At 45.8% G+C, this 18,814-nt stretch overlaps 1 protein-coding gene across 1 annotated transcript in view; it reads right to left on the bottom strand.

Moving 5' to 3' along the window:
* The window catches only part of magi2a (membrane associated guanylate kinase, WW and PDZ domain containing 2a), a 203,351-nt gene that overhangs the window by 19,754 nt on the left and 164,783 nt on the right, over positions 1 to 18,814 (bottom strand). The window contains exons 10-12 of the mRNA XM_070991682.1: positions 17,064 to 17,753; positions 6,133 to 6,164; positions 2,560 to 2,767 (exon numbers count right to left, since the gene is read on the bottom strand). Of these exons, the coding sequence (XP_070847783.1) occupies positions 2,560 to 2,767; positions 6,133 to 6,164; positions 17,064 to 17,753 (930 nt within the window). The remainder of the gene's footprint in view (positions 1 to 2,559; positions 2,768 to 6,132; positions 6,165 to 17,063; positions 17,754 to 18,814) is intronic.

Here is an 18,814-nt window from a genome sequence, read left to right on the forward strand (position 1 = left end):
TAACTGTTTTAATCACACTGAGCGCTCTGCTGGGACTCAGCAGGAATGATGGGAGCAAGAACATCACGAGCGCAGACGAGAGGAGTGACACAGCTGTTACCGCAGAAACCACATGCGGCGCTTCCTCTGCAGGTCGAGCTGACTTTGCGGGCGAAGCAACAACCGGCATTAAAAAGAAGTCCAACAAATGAGAAAAGTCAAGGTTGATTTTCAGATGAATTATTCATTTTTTTTGGAAAGGCAAAAAAAAGAGACATTGACAAAATAATCACACCTCAAGTTCCTTTTATTAGCAGCTCTGAGCTTTCCGTCGCATCACATGATCTTAATGAGCAGGTGTGGTTGAAAGAAACAGAATGAAAAAGCCTCCGCACACTGAAATCTGCAAAAAAAAAAAAGAAATCTCTGCAAATCTGAGTGTTTCGGAGGGAAGTACATCTTCAAGTAAAAATGGAAAATCTCCAGCACACTGCCTTTCTAACTCCTTTCTGTATTTACAATGTTTAGGTCAATTCAACCCACATCAGATAGAGCACACAGTTCAGAGGATGAACTGGAGAATTAAAGACCTTAAGAACAGACAGGTAATTAGATTAAGAGGGCGTTTCTTCTTAAAAACATCTCAGGATCAAATTAGATTAGAAAAGATGCCAAAGGTAAAACTGCCACTGATGTACATCTACTCATTTTTGGACAAATTGATCGAGATTGTAAGATGAGTGTGACCTCATCTTACCCAGCATCCACAGTATGTACAGTACATATATGTAACAGCTGTGATGCTCTCTCATACTGCCTCTGATTCATAAACATACCCGGCAGTGAGACAAACAGTGTGCAGGAGTGTTTTCATTTTTTTGTCCATGCTGATGGAAAGCTCCAGAACAACTAATCAATGCAACGTTTTCTAAACTGCTGATTGCAAGGTCAAAAAAAGAAAAAAAAAATCACTAAGGGCAAAGGAAACTACAAGGAAAAAAGGGAAAATTTCATTCATTTTGACTCTCAGAGATACTTTGGGTTTTATTTACTCTGTTAACTGCCTACAAATCTGCCACAACAGCCACATCTCTGTCCACTGAGCACGCTGCTCCACTGAAATACCTGCCTCTACCACTAGGGGCAGTGAGAGCGCTTTGACCCTTTAACTCCACTCTTTTACATAAACGCACACACTGATCTATTAAACCTCACAGATCCAACATTAACAGCTCACAGAGCTCCATCTGGTCACACCCTGCTTCACCCACACCAGCCAGAGGAGCTAATGGAGCCTTCCCAACCACCCGTCTGTGCTTCGTCAGATCCGACCCCTGACCTTTACTGAAAGGAAGACGTGACGCTGATCCCTGTACCCACGGCTGAAGAGGAGGGAGGAGAGATCCAGGACTGGCGAGGAGGCTTTCTGACAGCCACGTCCTCCTGAATTACAGTCCTCTTCCATCAGAATGAACACCAAACTTTTACCAGCTCATGTCGGCTGAGAGAAACAAAAGAAACCTCAGGAAGTGTCACTCATGCTGACGCACCACACAAGACATTCATTCATCTGTGGCTGCTGTTAACTGACGCGCATGCATACAAACACAGAGCCGACGCTGACGTCTGTGTGTCTTTAGAGGTTCTTGATAAAAGCGGACAATTTCTACTATCAATTGAATTAAAAGCTGATGATCGTAAGATGGTTTGTAGACTTTTAAGCAGCCACCACTGAGGAAAAAGTGTACACATCATCAGGATTTTGATCACAATATTCGTAGAATCAGTATATTTAAATTTGACTACTTTCAGGCTGATAAATAAAAGAGATTCAGCAGAATTAATTCCAGGCAATGTGGATAATGCTTTGAAACGGCATTAGACCTTCATGGAGGGAATTAAATCCAGAGAGGATATAATTGGAAAGCTAACTAAATGATATTAATTTGAATTACAACCACCCATACTGTATATATTTGTTTCTACTGCGGAGGGCATTAGAGTTATGATGCATCCTGATGATATTAGCACAAGAATAAATGACTTCCTCCACATTTTACAAGTCAGAGGACGGTAATATGGCTGGCAGCAGAGCATTATGTCCCAAAAACATCATCTGCCGTGCGGAGTGTTTATTTATCTCCGCTCATGATGTGAGCTGGCAGCGAGCACGTCGGCGTCTGGATGTAAAGCTCCTTCCAGTCGGCGAAGAGACTGAGCTGATGGCAGGTTTTGTTTGTGTTTTAGCTTGTGTGGGCATTTAAGGAGCGAAGATCAAGTGAGATAACAAGAGGAAATTAGTAGCTGCAAATGCTGAGGGAATACGTCTGCAAATCGCCAGATGACGGATTAAAGCTGAGGTATCTGTGCTGCAGATTCAGCAGCAGATCTTTCAGTTTGATTGAAAGAGGTCAGCTCATTTTTCGTGGAGCAGCGAAGAATGTGTGTGTTTGTGAGGGAAAGGGAAAGAGTGATGAATCTCCACGACTCCACCTTCCAATGCGGAGTCCATCTTTCTTCAGCGCTAGAGAGAAGTGTTTGTCACAACGCGACACCTGCAGGATCGACTCTGGTACTTACGCCTACTCTCATAGATAGCCCTGGACTTCTCATAAAGGTCATAGGGGTCTGGTTTAGCCAGGGCCAAGGCCTCGGAGGCTGAGTCTGGGACCGAGGCCCTGTGGAGATGGTGGCTTGGGAAGGGGGCGCTGTGGGGGATAACGGGGGCTGACAGGCTGGTCTGAGCGGGGCTGCTCTGGCCCTGCTGGGACTCCCACTGCTCCAGCACCTGCAAAGCACAGCGGCATGAGGGGTCAGTATTTCTCTACCACCTTTCCCACCTGGGACGCTTGATTTTAGCTCGGTAGCCATGACAACAACACTAAAAACTGAAGCAAAGTTTGCTTTCATGACTTTTGACTGTTGGCTAATCCCCGTCCTTCTGTTCCTGTCAAGCCTTCAGTTCACAAACAGCACACTTTGCAGATTTTCCAATCAAAATTGTCATTTACTTGTGAAACAGTGGGTGTAACACCACTGACAGATGTGGACAAAGCTGGATCCTCACCTCCAACTGATGACTGTGGACCTTTTTGCCTGATTACATCTTCTGTGCATCAGTTAGCTTCATAAGCTAATGCTAGTGCTACAATTCCATTAGCTAGTCAGGTGAAAACTCTCCGGCTGAGTCCTTAAAGCTTCTAGTGGATCCGTTTAAAAATGAAAAGCCTGTAAAAGGACCTAAACTGTGCATCTGATGGCTTCATACAAGATAAACTGATAAATAATTAAGGCTGAAGCTTCCAGACAGGAAGTCACCATCCTCACCTGCCTGTGATTCACAGAGGATAGAAATGTAAGAGCTGCATATTGGTTTTGTTCTGCAGGGTAGAGCCAGTTAGTGATAGCATTATATTACAGTAATATTTAGAAAAATGCAGCACTGGAAGAAGTACTACGTAAAATTGTTGATCCATTAATGTGTACAGCTGGTAGAGGTGGGGCTAATTTTTAACTGATATTTTGCATTAATAATCTGAACCTTTGAAGTAACTTGATGCTACAGGTTAAAAATAAAAGCAGGGGAGTAAAAAGTACAAAATTTGCCTCCAAATTATTGTAGCAGAGTACAACTATAAAGTACCAGAAAATGGAAATAACCAAGTAAAGACCTCAGAATTGTACATAGTATAGGCCCACATATAGTTAGCTAATGCCTTTGAAAATAACGCTAGCTTATTCCTGTTTGAAGTAAGCTAGTTAGCCGGCCATGCTAACGTTAGCAGCCTATGTTAAAGCAGATTTTTTTTGCGTTTTGGTTTTGAACGGGTGATAAAACGACACAAAACTCTCTCTATCACCCACTTTAGAAAGAAACCAAAAGCTTGACAGGTCTTCTGTGCTTTGATTGGACAATCGCCTTTTGGGGGCGGGGATGAACGAACGATCAATTCATGTTGGACAGACAGGAAGCCAGACAGTTAGTGAGGTTAGTAGCTAACAAGCAAAACAATTCCAGACTGTACTTAGATGACAGTGTGTATCAAAGATGTGCGTATGGAGAGAAGAACGTGACAAACAGATAAATATGTGCCTCTTTCAAGGAAAATGGCAAAATCTGGCACTGGGCTACTCTGTTTTTAGAAGGTAGAATATTCTTTATCATAGCGAATTTGCATAAGTTTCATCCAGAAACACTGGATTTAGAAATGTGCTGTCAAGTGTCTGAGGTGACACCAGCAGTTTTGACAACACCAGTCAGTCAGCGTGTCAGCCTTGATGTGTCAGATACGCCAGGCCGCTCGAGTCATGGCACGACACTGAGCAGATAGCAAAGATGACACGTTGACGTATCCTAAAGTGTGAGACGGATCCGGAGGGGACGCCGAGCTTTTTGAAACTGAGACGGCGAGACCGGCTGCATATGGCACGCTTTAATATTGAGAATGGCGGGGCATCTGGTTCAAGATGTACCGAGAATAAATATCAGCTTCATAAAAAGCTCTGGGATGCAATCAAAAGTGTTTCCACTCTTTGTGGTTTCATTCGTCATTCGCCGTTGATGTGGAGCACGTCTGCACGCGGGTGGGGGGGCTGCTGGGAATGAGGACCTTGTTAAGGCTGGGATTACACCACTGAATCCTGATCTCTCTTTCACTCTCTGTCTCTGTCTTTTCCTCTGCTTGATTAAGACTGTTGAAGCAAGTGCACTCTGGCTATAATCTAGTTGGTCAGATGGATAGAGGACACTGCAGGCAGGCCGCCTTTATGAGACAGCGTTATTGAACAAAAAAAAACACCTGCACGTGCTCCAGCATTAAGCAGCTGTTACCTACAGTACTGGTTGGACCTGGCAGACAAATCTCGATAAGCTCATTTGGAAATGAAACTCTCTGGAGCTGCAGGCTGAGCCTTCACTCGACTGTAGGTTCACATGACAATTAAGTGATTCCCCGCTCTTCCCTTATTAGTCAAATTTCTCCATATTTCATTCTCAGAGCTGCACAAGTCTTCCTGTAACAAATGATACCCAATTAAACTGAGACTGAACTCTGGTGTGCGGCGGGGAGGGGGTTCAGGAGCTGGGGGAGCTCGGGCAGCTAACAAATGAACACTGGGGGGGTAAAGAGAGAGACGTGAACAGACGAGACAAGAGAGGGAGGCTCTGCATGCTGTCTGCTGCTCTGCGCTCAAAGCTTTTCCCCTCAGAGCTCAGAATTACAATTATTCCGAGGGAGACGGAGGAGATTGATTAAATCAAGAGACAGCAGGGATGACGGACAACGACGAGGACGAGTGACTGAGAAGACAAACAAAGGAGGTCTCCTGCGTCATGAGCTGTGATCTGGGAAAGGGGGACAACGTGGGACGGGGTCAGGGCCTGGTCAGTGCAGCTCTGGGAGGACGTCCAGGCATGAAATGGATGACACTCACCGCGGCACAAAGAGGAACAAAGAAGGACTCGTGTGCAGGCAAACACACATGAAGACAGAGTGAATCTGATCTGAGAGGATGTGTGCTTTAGCACGGTGATAGTACGGTGGTTGAAGTTTGAAGAAGGTTTTGCTTAATGGAAATAAAGGCGAGGTGAAAGATACGCGAGCAGGGAGCGAATGTAGGGCAGCATGAAAATGCAAAAAAGCTTTTAAAAAATCTGAAAGATAGGAAAAATGCTATAAAATGAAGATAAAGGAGGGATGAAAGTGCATCTGAGCCATGCCAAAGCAGTTAGAACAGCAGCTCTGTAACTGTAGCATAATTAAATTCAATTCCCTGAGTGTGGATAACCCTGATGGCAGTGAGTCAGGCTCTGATTTAGCTCTGACTTGCAGGATCAAGAGTCTTGTGATGTTATGAGCGGGCTACTTGACCTTTTTTTGCCATCCTGCGACAATAAAGAAGGGCTGAGTGAGTATCAAAGTGCTGTAAAAGCCACGGACACATCATGAATCATCAGTGGAGTTAGTACGGCGGGAGAGGGGCTGAACAGTAATTTCTAAATCTCACAAAGGTGTAAAAAAAAAAAAAGAAGATTAGAGTCATTGTGATTAGCACATACAGTATGCACAGCCATTGGTGCTAAAGTGAAAATCTACTGGATATTAATGATCGAACAGCAGAAATGGGGACGCTTTGGAGGCTGGCGCATGTTACCTGCTTAGGGGTCTTCCAGGGTGAATAGTGACCTGCAATGTTGAGAGAACAAAAAAAAAAAAAAATGCTTTAGACTGAAAAAGATGGTAGAAACAGATCATGAGATGTGAGGTTTAATTTTAGCTGCCAAAGCCAATTCCAGTGGATTTTTGTGGATAATAAAGTGAAGCAAAAAACCAAAAACCATTATCAACAGAATTACAGACAAACCAAATGAAAATAAGACGATGAATTCAGTGTTTTTGAATTGCGGAGAGGACAAAGAAAACACAAACAGGATAAAAGCACAAAGCAGAAGATGGAAAATAAATTCCTACGAGGCCACAACTTATTGTGGAGGCAGAGAGATTAAAATAAGCCCTTAAAAGGCTTGCTCGAATACAGACTGAGATGTGTTGATACTGAAATAATGGAGCTGAAAAAAACGTGATGGACAAGGATCAACAGGCGGCCAAAATGAGACGAAGGGGTCATTTTGTGCCTTGGTCACACTGCGTGACTTAGCTTGCTTGTAGCTTGCTGCGACCCGTCCCCCACGCGACCAGATATCGCCTGCTTGACGTCTTTGTGTGGTCTGCGAGGCACGTCTTTGACTAGCTGACATAACATTGTCTTTTGTTGCCCACGCATTCTTCTTTTCTGAAAACCTGGCACCTGCATTACCCACAATGCACAACTCGACTGCCAACAGTTCATACAGAGATTCAGGTGTTATGCTAGTGGCGGCTAATGCTAGCTAATGTAGGCTACAGAGGTCTGATGAGCTCACTTCTTTCTAACTCCACACCCTCAGATTTTTTAAATTTCAAGCTTGTAGTCTTCTGCAGTCTTCGCTGCCTTGAGCGACATCACTTGAGGCATTTTCATCAGACTTCATGCCGATCCCTCTGGAGCTCCTCTCTAAGTTGATGTGGCGAACAGTTGCCTTTTTACACATCCATCGGTTACTAACATTAGCATTAATTTGTTGTGTTTCTGGCCACCTGGCAAGTTTAAGTCCAATATTCTGGTCTCCAAAACCTCCTGAGGGAAATATCTGGCTCTTTAGCTGCTAAATGCTCCACTTCTTCACCAGCTAATCACTAACTGTCTGTCTGCTGAGCAGGTCAACCAAAACAGACAAAATGCAAAATATAAGTAGTCATGTGGTCCATTATCAATATAAACATAGAGTTAATAAGTTGCTTTAAATAGATTCATTTCTGTTTTTGGTGTTTTTGTGCAACTTAAGACCCTCCATCTACCTCCAGATAAAATGTCTTCAGATATCAGCTTCTGTTATCAGGACTGTTGTTAGCGTTTGTGAACCTATCGTAGATCGGTCAGGGGCCTCAGCAGTGACGCTGGAAAAGCAGCGGGGTTTGAGAATGCTTCACTGAAGTGGGTTCAGTGTGACTGTACGTCACGATAAAGTGGTTTCAGTTTGTAACGCGGTGCAGAAAGGCAAAGGGCACACGTGTCCCTTTGACTTTCCCATTCATCTTACTTTGACCTTTAAAAAGGTATGTCACACATCTTTGCTGTTTACAACACTGTTCCAGCACAACACCCAGAGATCTATCTCGAGCGATGAAAGAAAACAATCAGTAAAAAGCACGACGGTCACTGTTGACATCGGTGTGTCATACATGAACACACACACACACACACACACACACACACACACACACACACACACACACACACACACACACACACACACACACACAGAGTAATGAAACATATGCTGCAGCACAGTCAGATTCACAGGAGCGTGGAAAAAGAAGTGCACGCTCCATCTTCCAGATTCAATTCCTGTCCTTCCTGTCTTTCAAGTGCTGCCATGCTCTCCCCGCTGGGACGCTACAAGCATATGCAAATGGGGGGATCGAATTATGGGGTGACTGCTCGAATTATGCACCAGCCTTCCCAGTCTTGGCCTGGCGGGACTCCAATCGCACTGTAAAAACATTGGTCTCACTGAGCCGCGAGTGGAACGGTGACAACATGGAAATTAACAAAAGCTACACAAACATGAGATGCAGAAATGTTTCTCAGACCGTCAGCTCCTCTCAGTCAAAATAAGCAAACACAGAAACAAACACAGTTACAACAGCTTATCTAAAACTCAATGCCAATTTCACACTGAGAGCACATGGGGTTATTTTATCAGCCCAAAACAAGAAAGAATATTTTAAAAAGTATGATAACAGCAAGGCACACAGAGGATTTTTGCTTTTCTTCAATCAATGAGCAGCTTTCTGTCCAGAATCTGAGACACGGCGAGCAAAAGAGGCAACGACACAGCGGTCTTCAGCGCGGGTGACGGGACCTGAGCTGGACGGACAGAAGAGAAGGACACTGCCAGGCATCGCTGGCCGAGGTGATCCTCCGGGTGCAGTCGCTGCTCGCTCAGGCGTACCCCACATTTAGTTGGACACGAGTGTCAGCGTGCCCCGTGGCTAAAAGTTGAGAAGGGGCCGAGAGACAGACAGAGAGACTGGGAGAAAGAGAGCGAGTGAGCGGAGCTGTCTGCGGTGCTGAAAGCGTTTAGCCTGAGTGCTAACCAGACTTGTCAGCTCGGCTGCGGAAAGCTACATGAACTCAGCGGTGTCAAACTTGGATTTTGGTTCCAAGCTAACCGGTGTCCCGTCCCCCTGTAAGTGTCACCCTTTTGTGATGCAGCAAAGATCAGCGCAACGGCAATAACGAGGGCAGGATATCTCACTGATTCACGCTCTGTGGTGTGTGGTTGTGTGCGCTAGCGTATCGCCCACATCAGCCCTGGCACGGCTTCATACGTTCGGCTGAAGTTGTGCTCCGTTTTCAGCTGCTGCCCAAAACTCGGATTAAAGAGTTTTGAACTGGGAAGTGTTTTCTGAGAGCCTTTTCCTGCTCCGAGGGTGCTGAGTCGTCTTGTTTCTCATGGTGCCATTTTGATCAGACTCAATGCCAGCGACTCACTCAGCCTTTGGAAGGGGAAAAAAGCTCATGTGAAATGCGAGCTCAGATGTCTGGAGAAGCTGAAACTTAGACTGAGGAGATACAGGCTTGATGCAAAAGCAAGCAATAATGTTACAAGCACGTCTCAAATTGATTGAGATGACGGTTTTATATGTGTTTGGATGCCCACGGCTGCATCACAGAGGAGGGAGCTCTTCTCGGGACTGAACTCAGCACATTTTAAAGGACAACAGGCCGAGCTGACAGGAGGACGACACAGATTTACACCATGCATAGCTGGATATTAATGAGCTGCAGAGAAGACAGCCTCAAGAGTTTAAACAGCAGACGACTGGAGCTGGCCACTGCTGCCTTTAAGCCCAAATTCAATGACGTCAATGGACGCTGGTAGGTCGATTAATTGCAAATTTGACAGCTAAAGCAGCATTATAAGCTAATTTTGGGCCAAACAGCTGCTGATTTTAGCCCTGGGTTCCTGTCACTGGTTAACCAGGCCAAGACTTCACAGAAGAACTTCTGAAAAGCAGCAAATAAAATCTGGCATGTCTGATCATCTTAAAGCATTTGTGTGTTTGTATTTTTTAACTGTTTTTAATAATGGCTGAATGGCTACAAAACAAGCGAGTTATAGGGTGCTGTTTTTATTAGATAAATAACCTGAGTGCACAATATTTAAAAGCTGCACACAAGGTAATATCTTGTTGCCAAATGATGAAAAAATAATGTATTTCTGGACTCGTAAGATCTTTCCATACTGTGCGAACTCCAAACCATTGAGGCGTTGGCATATTTTAATGCGCATGAATTTAATTAGTTCAAGATTGAAGGATTTAGTTGTAAAAATATTCATGTTTACCCATTACTATATTCATCATTTTCTTTAAAGCCACCTGTGACTGTGATTTAGCAAAAAGTGAATAAATAAAAACATATACTGTGTGGGCGACAAACACAAGGTGCACACACGGCCAAGCACTTAAAACACATAAGGCTGCATTTATTCTCCCATACAAAGACAGAGATCTCTCTAATTTCACAATGAGAGGCTAATACTAGCCCTTCAATTATTTAAATGAGACTGTGATGACACTAGAACTGATGGCAGCATGCATGAATCTTTCAGCCCTTTATGAATATGCATCTCCATCTCATGAGGGAGGCTGGCAGCTTCACACAACATCCGCAGCAGAAAACTGATTCTATCCACTTCTATTCAGATGCCCGTCCCGTCCGATGCTCGCCGGATGCTCTCCAAAAAACCGGCCTCACTGTAGCTGTCTGCTAAACAAATCATCTGAAAGGCGCACGGTTGAATATGCATGATATTAAAGCTCAAAACAGCGCTATTTATTCAAGCGAGCTCGTGCAATCAATGGTAATCGCTCCATCCTATTAAAGCCTGATTTGTTTAAGAGGCAACCAAGGTCAGTCATTCTGCTCCTCTTGCTCACAGAGAGGAGATGCAGAGCAAACTTTTGCATCTGTAGTATGATCTAATTTGGATGGCAATGAAGCTGAACACTGCCAGTTAACCCTTTCCGTTTCTGCTATAATCTAATCTCAGCATCCTGCCCTTCATGCTCGAGGCCCTTGGCTGTCTTTCCAGGGGCCGTCCGGACGGGTTATTGATCCCTGGCGGGCAGCTCCTGCAGGTTGGGAGCCGGTGGGGACAGAGCTGTGAACATGGCCGACAGTCCGCGGTCTCCTGGCAGAGAGCCGAACTCATCACTTCCCTGCTCTCTCCTCCCTTTCTCTGTCTCTTTTGTTTCCAACTATTCTACGGTGCTCACACACATCCAATGAATCACTGTCTAGTTACACACCGATTCCCTGGGAGGCTGGAGGAGGCTCAGTGAATCAAACCCTCCTTTTTCTTTTCTTTCTCTACAAAGCGGACCTTCTGCATGGTTCTCGGAGCGGCCTCTGGTCATCCCTGCGCACACCGACCAATCTCGGGTGAAAGGTCAAAGCAGACAGCTGATTCATAACGTACAGTTTACCCAGGACAGTAGTAGAAGGGGGAGTTTATATAAGTGTGCGGGGGCTTGTGTGCAGAAGGCTGCCTTGGGATGTGTGCAAATAAGACGAGGAAAGAGCGTGCCTGGCTGTCGTGTAGGTGTGCGTACAACCTGTGTGAATCAAAACCATGCGGCTCAGCGTTTGTGTGAGTGCGTGGGCGGGGGGGCAGGGGCTGGCAGCGAGGCAGAATGTGGCAAGTTAGAGGAAGCTAAATGGGCGAACGTACACGTGAACGAGCAGAAGTCTCGGCAGCTAATTACAGCCCCGCGTCTCTGCTGGTGTGGCAACGAGGACACAGCCTGTTAATGGTCTAGATAGCCACTAATGAGGCTGTTTGCCACGTGCGTGCACACACACATATGCTGGCGCGCACACACACACACGCTGGCACAATAATTACGGGTGATGAGAGACAGAGTGCCCATTTGTTGGGCGAAAACGGCTCAGGAGTCAAACTCAAATTTAAGGGATGGCTAAATATCATAACTATATTACGAGCGTGGGCTTTTTCAAGGTGATGGGGCTTAATTGACTGGATGGTTTGATCATAAACGGCTCATTTTTGGGCGGTGAATTGGCGGTCAGCTTGGCCCTGATGTCTCGTTTCTGATGGCGAATTCTTCGTGGGAGTCGAGACACGTGCCGGGGGAAGATAAAAAACAAAAACCTCTTCAGTTAAAAGGATCCACACCATTACAGCGACATCCAAAACATAAGCATGCTTAGTATCACCATCTACCCGCAGCTTATAGATTTAACAGTTGGACAGCTTCTTAGACGAGAGGACTGACACTGCTCTCAGGTCTGTTTGCTAAATATGAAGCTACAGCCAGCAGCTGGTCAGCTTAGCTTAGCAGAAAGGGAGACACAGCTAGCCTGGCTCTGTCAGAAGATAACAGCCTACAAGCATCTCTAAAGCTCATTAACTAACACAAACAACAACCAGAATCATGGTTTTACTGTCAGTTAGGAGCTGGACTATTTCCTTCTGAAGTCTCTGCAATAGCTTGGTGTGATTTAGCAGTGAGCTCAATCACTGCCCAGCTCTGATTGGTCAGCTGGGTTAACCAATCAGAGCTTCATAGGTGGGACAGGGAATGCTGATGTCATCTTTGTGCATACCAGGCAGGTGGATGAGATCGGCAGAGCTGCACAATGAAGCGAAAGGCAAAATGAGCCCCTGAAGAAATCAGCCAACGTGGGAACAATGTCAGACTGAAGGAATGAAGTGAAATGAAGTGGCAATGATTATCAGCCGATGTTTAATTATCACAGTGCTGAAAAACGCCCCATGCCATCGTGAACATGAGGGAGATTTTGTCTTTTTCCTTCCTCGGCTTTCCTCTCAGCCCACAATCTTCCTTTACACCAAACTCTGCTGAGTGAAAATCTCCACATTTCTGTCTGCAATCTGGCACAGTGACGAACGAGCTTCAAGGATGTCGGGAGTTGCCGCTTTTCCTCATGACTGTCTCTTTTGTTAATGATAATTATGTCTCAAAATGATAATGGTAATGACTTACTGATGCTATGAAGCTACATGTGCTCTCTGAATTACAACAATGGCTTCCTCTTAACCGTGCCCATGACAACATCAAGCCGAGCGAGACGAGGCTTGCTGAAGGGAAACTGCTGCTCTCGCTTTTTAATTCTCACTCTGCAGTTGTGCTACATTCACATCATTTCTCTGCTCCTTCCTGTTTCTCCATCAATTCTCGATAGCTTTTCCAACTTCTGCTGCTTCCTCTATGTCAGATACAGCGTTGAAACAAAGACAGGAGGTGAGTGTGTGTGTGTGTAAATCACCACTTACAACCCACTGGAAGCGCGTGGTGGTGTATTTATCTGCAGACGCCGAGCGCTCTGCCTGTATTTCTTATTATTCTGCTGTGTTCAGGACATTTCTGGGCGGTGGGTGTGTAGCTTCCAGCCAATAGCAGTGCACAGGGGGTGAAGGCGGGACTTTATAAAAAGGTAGTGACCGAGTTACATCACTGTCTGTGATATGGGTGTCTGTAAAGAGCTGCAGGTCTGTGTGTCCACCTGAGCACCAACACACATGCAACCCTAAACTTAACCTAACCTTACCTTCACCTTAAGCCCTAAAATCTAATGATTTACATTATAGGGACTTGCTCTTGTCCCCATAAGGAAGGTGAGTCCACACAGTGCGACCGTGTAAACAGATTCATGTCCCCACAAGTGATTCATGTCCACACACACAGAGCAGAGAGGCTGCAGCCGACAGGATGAAACATGCATTTTGGCTGCATTCACACAAACTCTGGCAATGCTGCACCTTCCCGCAGGGTTGTATGTGTGTGTTTGTTTATGCTTTAGAACGTATCTGCCGCCAAGCAATCGGGAAGTTTTATTTCTGATTCAGGGCTTTGTTCTCGCTAACGCCACCCTCTCTCGACCATCGCTGCTCGCTCTCTCATGCTCGTTGAGCTGCAGCCGACAAATCCTGCGTACAATCCCCTTTAAGAAACGTGTATGTATGAAATGTGCGCGTTCTCCCAGACCACGAAGACACTCAGAGGTGGTCGTTCTGTCTGCAGAACAAACAGGCCATAGTTCTGAAAGGATTCAGTCGTTCAGAAATATGCACGCTAGCTCTCTTTTAAACTTTAGTCAGCTCGTGGTGCCTGTTCAATCCCAGCTTCAGATTGTGTTTTCAGTAAAAGTGATGAGCTGTTTGCTCGCACCAGATCTGACAAATATTGGGAGAGAGACAGGAGCATAACAGTTGTTTGGTGACGGATATCAGCCGGTCGGTCTCTCTCTACGACTGTGGCTAGTGGCACAAGCCCTTAACAACAAGAACAGCCAGTTCAATTAGATTGCGTGGCCAGTGTCCAGTGGTCCAGAGGAGTGGGCCAAACTGTGGCATGTTAAGAGGTGGAACATCATTCCGGCAGCCTGGTGACAGTTTTATTACGATGGGTAATAGCTTGGCTGAACGCTCTGAGCCGGCCTTTCTGAGAGAATCAGCTGCAGCTCAAATCTTACACTCTGCAGTATTTGTGTTGCTGAAAACTGTGTGCAGGAACACAAATGTTCACCACAGAGTTTCGTTCTCAATCTGTTTCATTTGAACACTGCAGCACTTGGAGCGGGCAAACAACAGGACGCTGCGTGACTGGGACCAAACATGACAACAATAAACAGAATGTAAATCTCGAAAATGTCATGGAAAGAAGCTGATCAACAAATCAATTTGTTTGTTTGCTCTCAGCTCTACTGGAAAACACCACATTCAAGATATTAAGCTTGGTCAGAGTCTACTGACATCTCTTGTTTTGTCTGATTAAACAGTGTATAACCAAAAAAGCCAATGTTTGACCTGACAGATCAATATTAAAAACTACTGTTCTACCTGTAACGAGTCCTACCAAGTAACTTGCTAGTGATGCTACTGCAGCGCTGTTCTCTAATTCAGTGCTCCTCAGCCTTTTTCACTTGTTACCTCTTAGACCGACCTCCTTGCATCACTTTAAAAGGCAAAAAGAGGTGAAACTATTTCACAAGACAGAAGCACAAAATTAGAGAAAAGTCTGAACCGGCTAGTTACGTCTTTGACACCAAAGCTCCAATTTCTGCCTTAAAAACTGCATCCAAACTTCTAACTATATTACTATTTTAGAGTGTGTGGAGAGAAGAGACAACTACAGAGGTGAACGTCAACAAAGCTACCATCACAAGACTTTAACAGGAATAACAGATCATTAGCTTCGCTGCATGAAAACTCCAGATTTGTGGTTTTCTCCTCAGCCCCGCGCTCCTTGTTTATCTCCATCACAAAGAGTTTACAGACAAAAATTACAAAGACTCTATTGTGACCGTTTTCTCTTAAGTCTCCGATCTTAACGAGCTGAAAGTCTGACAGTGTTTCCTGGTTAAATTGCAAAAATACTCTCCAGAGACCAACGCTGTTAAAAACCCACCCGGACGGGGCGCTTTGACACCCTTTCCCTGTCTTCTCTCCGCATACTGTATGTGAGCCGTATGCAGTCACGCTGCGGACGAGCAGACCGGGTGGCACACTCTCTCTCTCCACCTCTAGCACCAACAGCTTGTCATGTCACAGGAAATCAACCCAAACAGATGTGACGCTGCACCCTGGCGTATTGTTGCATAGTGGAGCTGAGCCACATCCACATTTGGAATAATGAGATGAAATATAGCATGTAAATAAGGTTGCCATTTTCTCTGCGGGCCAAAAGGCTGCTTTTGAGATGGGAGCGCTTGTTTCGACCTTCTAAAGCTCCGCCGCGAGTGAAGAACCCGGACAGATGGTGGGAGCGCTTCACTGTTGGCTTCCTGTGCAGATGGGAGAGTGCGTTCTTGTGTTCGTGTTGACAGATTGGTGATTTTTGAGATGGTGGCACAAAACTTTTGACCTCTCCCGTGTGTGTGTTTATATGTTGACAGATGACATTTTAGAGGCTTCAAAATAATTTATTTGCCTTTTCTGGGTCAGAAATTGCCCACATTTTCCACTCCTAGAAGCTAATGTCTTCACTCTGCTGCTCCTCGTCCTGTTTGGTGGCACCCGGCTCACCAACATGAGACATGGGCAGCCTAATAAAGAAATAAATGGCAATAAATCTATTCAGAGGACGCTGCTGACCTTTGTGGGTGAGTCTCAGTGGTGTCTGAGGCATCAGGCAGTTGGCATTATGATTGGTATGTGACATTACACAACACAAAGAGGCAAAATACAGAACTACAAATTGGTTCCACACAAAAGCAGTATTGGTTTCCCCGTCCGGTTAGCGTCCAGAGAGCGCGAGCGCTAAAGTTCATGTGCCGTCACTTAGAGGATAAATCAGGGACGGGTGAACTCAAAGAGAGGAATCATTTAACAACACTTAACAACAGTGTTTCAGAGACAGATCTGTTTGGGTGATGAAATGCGGCTGTTGCCGTTTCTAGATTTAATTAAAATCTAACGTTTTAATCTTCAGCATCGGAGCTTCGGCTGAGTCATCGCTGGCAGATGCACTACCTCCACAATGCAGCAAGAAGGCAAACTCAGTTTGTAGGCAGATCACAGCAGGTTTACGCACAACTTATGCTGTCATTTGAGCCGTGTACACATTCAAGGAATACATAAGAGTGAATCTTTCTTCTTTTTCTTTCACTTTCAAAGACATCGCCATTAGGAGAAAGCTGTCTGAAGGTTTCAGGCTATTTGAGGACATTTCTACACTCTCTGCAAACAACCCCCGCCCCAACATACCACACACACTGACAGAGCAGAAAACAGTCAGCTACCTGTTGATTCTGCAAATCACAACCCTGTGTGTGCCTCACGACAGAGTGCACTGCATAATTATGATTGTCAGAGGGCCACACATTCTGAAAAACACCGGGTAGAAAGCACTTCAGAGCCATTTGCAGTCTGCCAGCATTTTTGTCCAAAAACTGTGCAACTTTTGACACACTTTAATTTTGGGGCTTTTATTCGAGGCTCAAAAGAACGTAAGATGTGCCATACATATGAAACTGACGTGATAAAAAAAAAAAAAAAAAAAAAAAAAAAAAAATCCGAGAGAGATTTTTAAAACGGCTCAGCGCTGCAAAAAGCATGCACTTCAATCAGGGGGTATTTGTTGACCAGTAGGCGCTATGGCTCAGTGAGCAGAGCACCGGCATTTACTCAGGTAAAGTGAAGCGAAGCTGTTTTTCTTCCCGCATGAAAAAAGAGGACCAGGAAAGGCACTTGAGAGGAGCTATGCATCAGCCAGCCATTGTTGAGCACTGCAGGACTGCTAAATAGGTTCCTGCAGCCTTTGGACCGGACCACACATACAGTCACACTCAGCTACAAAAAGGACACAAATGAAGAGGCGGACAGGTATGCAGCTAGAAAGGCAAATATGGAGTGAGCGCGGAGAGACTCGAGTGCTCGCGGTGAGCCAACAATCTTCCACGCCATCCCTACCTGCAGCCACCGGTCTTACCTGCTCCACCTCTCTGAACCACCAGGCAGGTCTCAGCTCCCACGCCACACTCCTTGAGAAGCTCCACCACCTGGGTGTGTGTGAATCCCTGCACGGGCTGCTTGTTAATCTCCACAATCAGGTCCCCCTCGCACAGGCCCGGGCAGCCCTGAGGCTCCAGCACCTGTTTGACCCGCTGGCCCGTGGCGCTGTCCGCGATGGTGAAGCCAAAACCGTCCATGCCCTTCACCATGGTCAGGGTCAGTAGCTCCCCCTGGGTCGCCCCTGATGACGCCATGGAGACGCTGTCAGGAGGCGTGGTGCCGGTGGTGAGAGGAAGTGAGCCGTCTAGGTGGGTGTCACCCGGGTGAGAGGCGAGCAGCTGCTGCTGGGCGTTGTTGACCTGGTCCTGGCTGGGGTCTGTGACAAAGCGCGCCGTGCGGGACAGATAGTCCAGGTAGTTGTCGTAGCCCGTCCTGCCGTTCACCATGATGGGCCGCTGCTCCATGATGCCCAGCGGGGAGATGATGGTGGTGGCGGTGGTGTTGTTGTTGGTGTTGGCAGCCTCCTCCGGGTCGTAGGGCAAAGGGTAGCCACGACACAAGACCAGGGTGACGCTTTGGCCAATTGGCACCGACTGGAAGAGCTTGACCACGTCAGCGTGGGTGGTGCCCAGGACACACACATCGTTGATGTAGACAATGACATCACCTGCAAACACAAGGATGGGTAGATTTTTTATCATGAAAGCATGTAAACGTTCCAGGGTCTAAGGACAGAGGGTGTCCAAACTGTGATTTGTGATATTGGACTACTGGGGACATTGTAATTACATGGTGTGGGTTTTAACCAGTGGGCTACCAAGATCCCCCTCAACAGGGATGCTAACAATGTTAGCTTTCTGTTTATAGCAGCCTTTAACAAACACTATTTCCCACAAACTGGAGACTGTCTCCAGTTAATGGTCTAATTGTCCTGAAGTCCTACAGGGCTCTTGCATGCAGGAGTCACAAGTATAGCAGATATTTGGACATTGTGTCTCAAATAAGAGGACAGGAAAAAGTATCATGTGGCGAACCGCAGCTTGGACCCCTGCTGCAAATTTGATGAAACTGACCTCAGATGCCGAAAAGGGGTGAGAGGACAGAGAGGGCTGAACTGTTTTTGGCTGCAGAGATAACAAAATTGCAGAGAGGACAGAGGACAGAGGTGGAGGATATCATGGACGGGGAAGAAATAGTTGTGATGATGTATAATACCCTTCACAAGAGCTGCAGTTGTACGAATGGCAATTAGTTTGCTGGCATTCCTACAGGGTTCAGATTTGAATAGCAACTGCAGTAGTAGGTATTCATTCACCTTAAAATAACAATATGCACAGTACAGCCAGGTACCCAAACAAAGCTTCAATTACAGACTGCATTGAGTTCCAGATGAGAGTGGAACAGGCGCTGAAGCGGAGGTGATGTTAGGACTCTCCAGCTATTCTTGTACTCAATCAGCTGTGCAGTACATCAGCACTGTTTCTCCTTGGATTCCTCTGAAAGCCATAAACCATTTCTACAGATAAACATTACCACAGGTGATGTCTTATGTGCCTTTCAAGTGTAAAATACTGCTGATGACAAGTGGCTAAAATGTTTGCCTTTTATGGGGCCAAGTGCTTTTATTTGCTGGCTGCAATATACTGCACTGTAGATAAAACCTGGCTGACAATTAAATGTTCCCACACAAAACGCTCCACATCCGGACTTATCTTTGTCTCAACCGAA

The sequence above is a fragment of the Chaetodon trifascialis genome, chromosome 22, assembly GCF_039877785.1.
Source record: "Chaetodon trifascialis isolate fChaTrf1 chromosome 22, fChaTrf1.hap1, whole genome shotgun sequence".
Lineage (NCBI taxonomy): Eukaryota > Metazoa > Chordata > Actinopteri > Chaetodontiformes > Chaetodontidae > Chaetodon > Chaetodon trifascialis.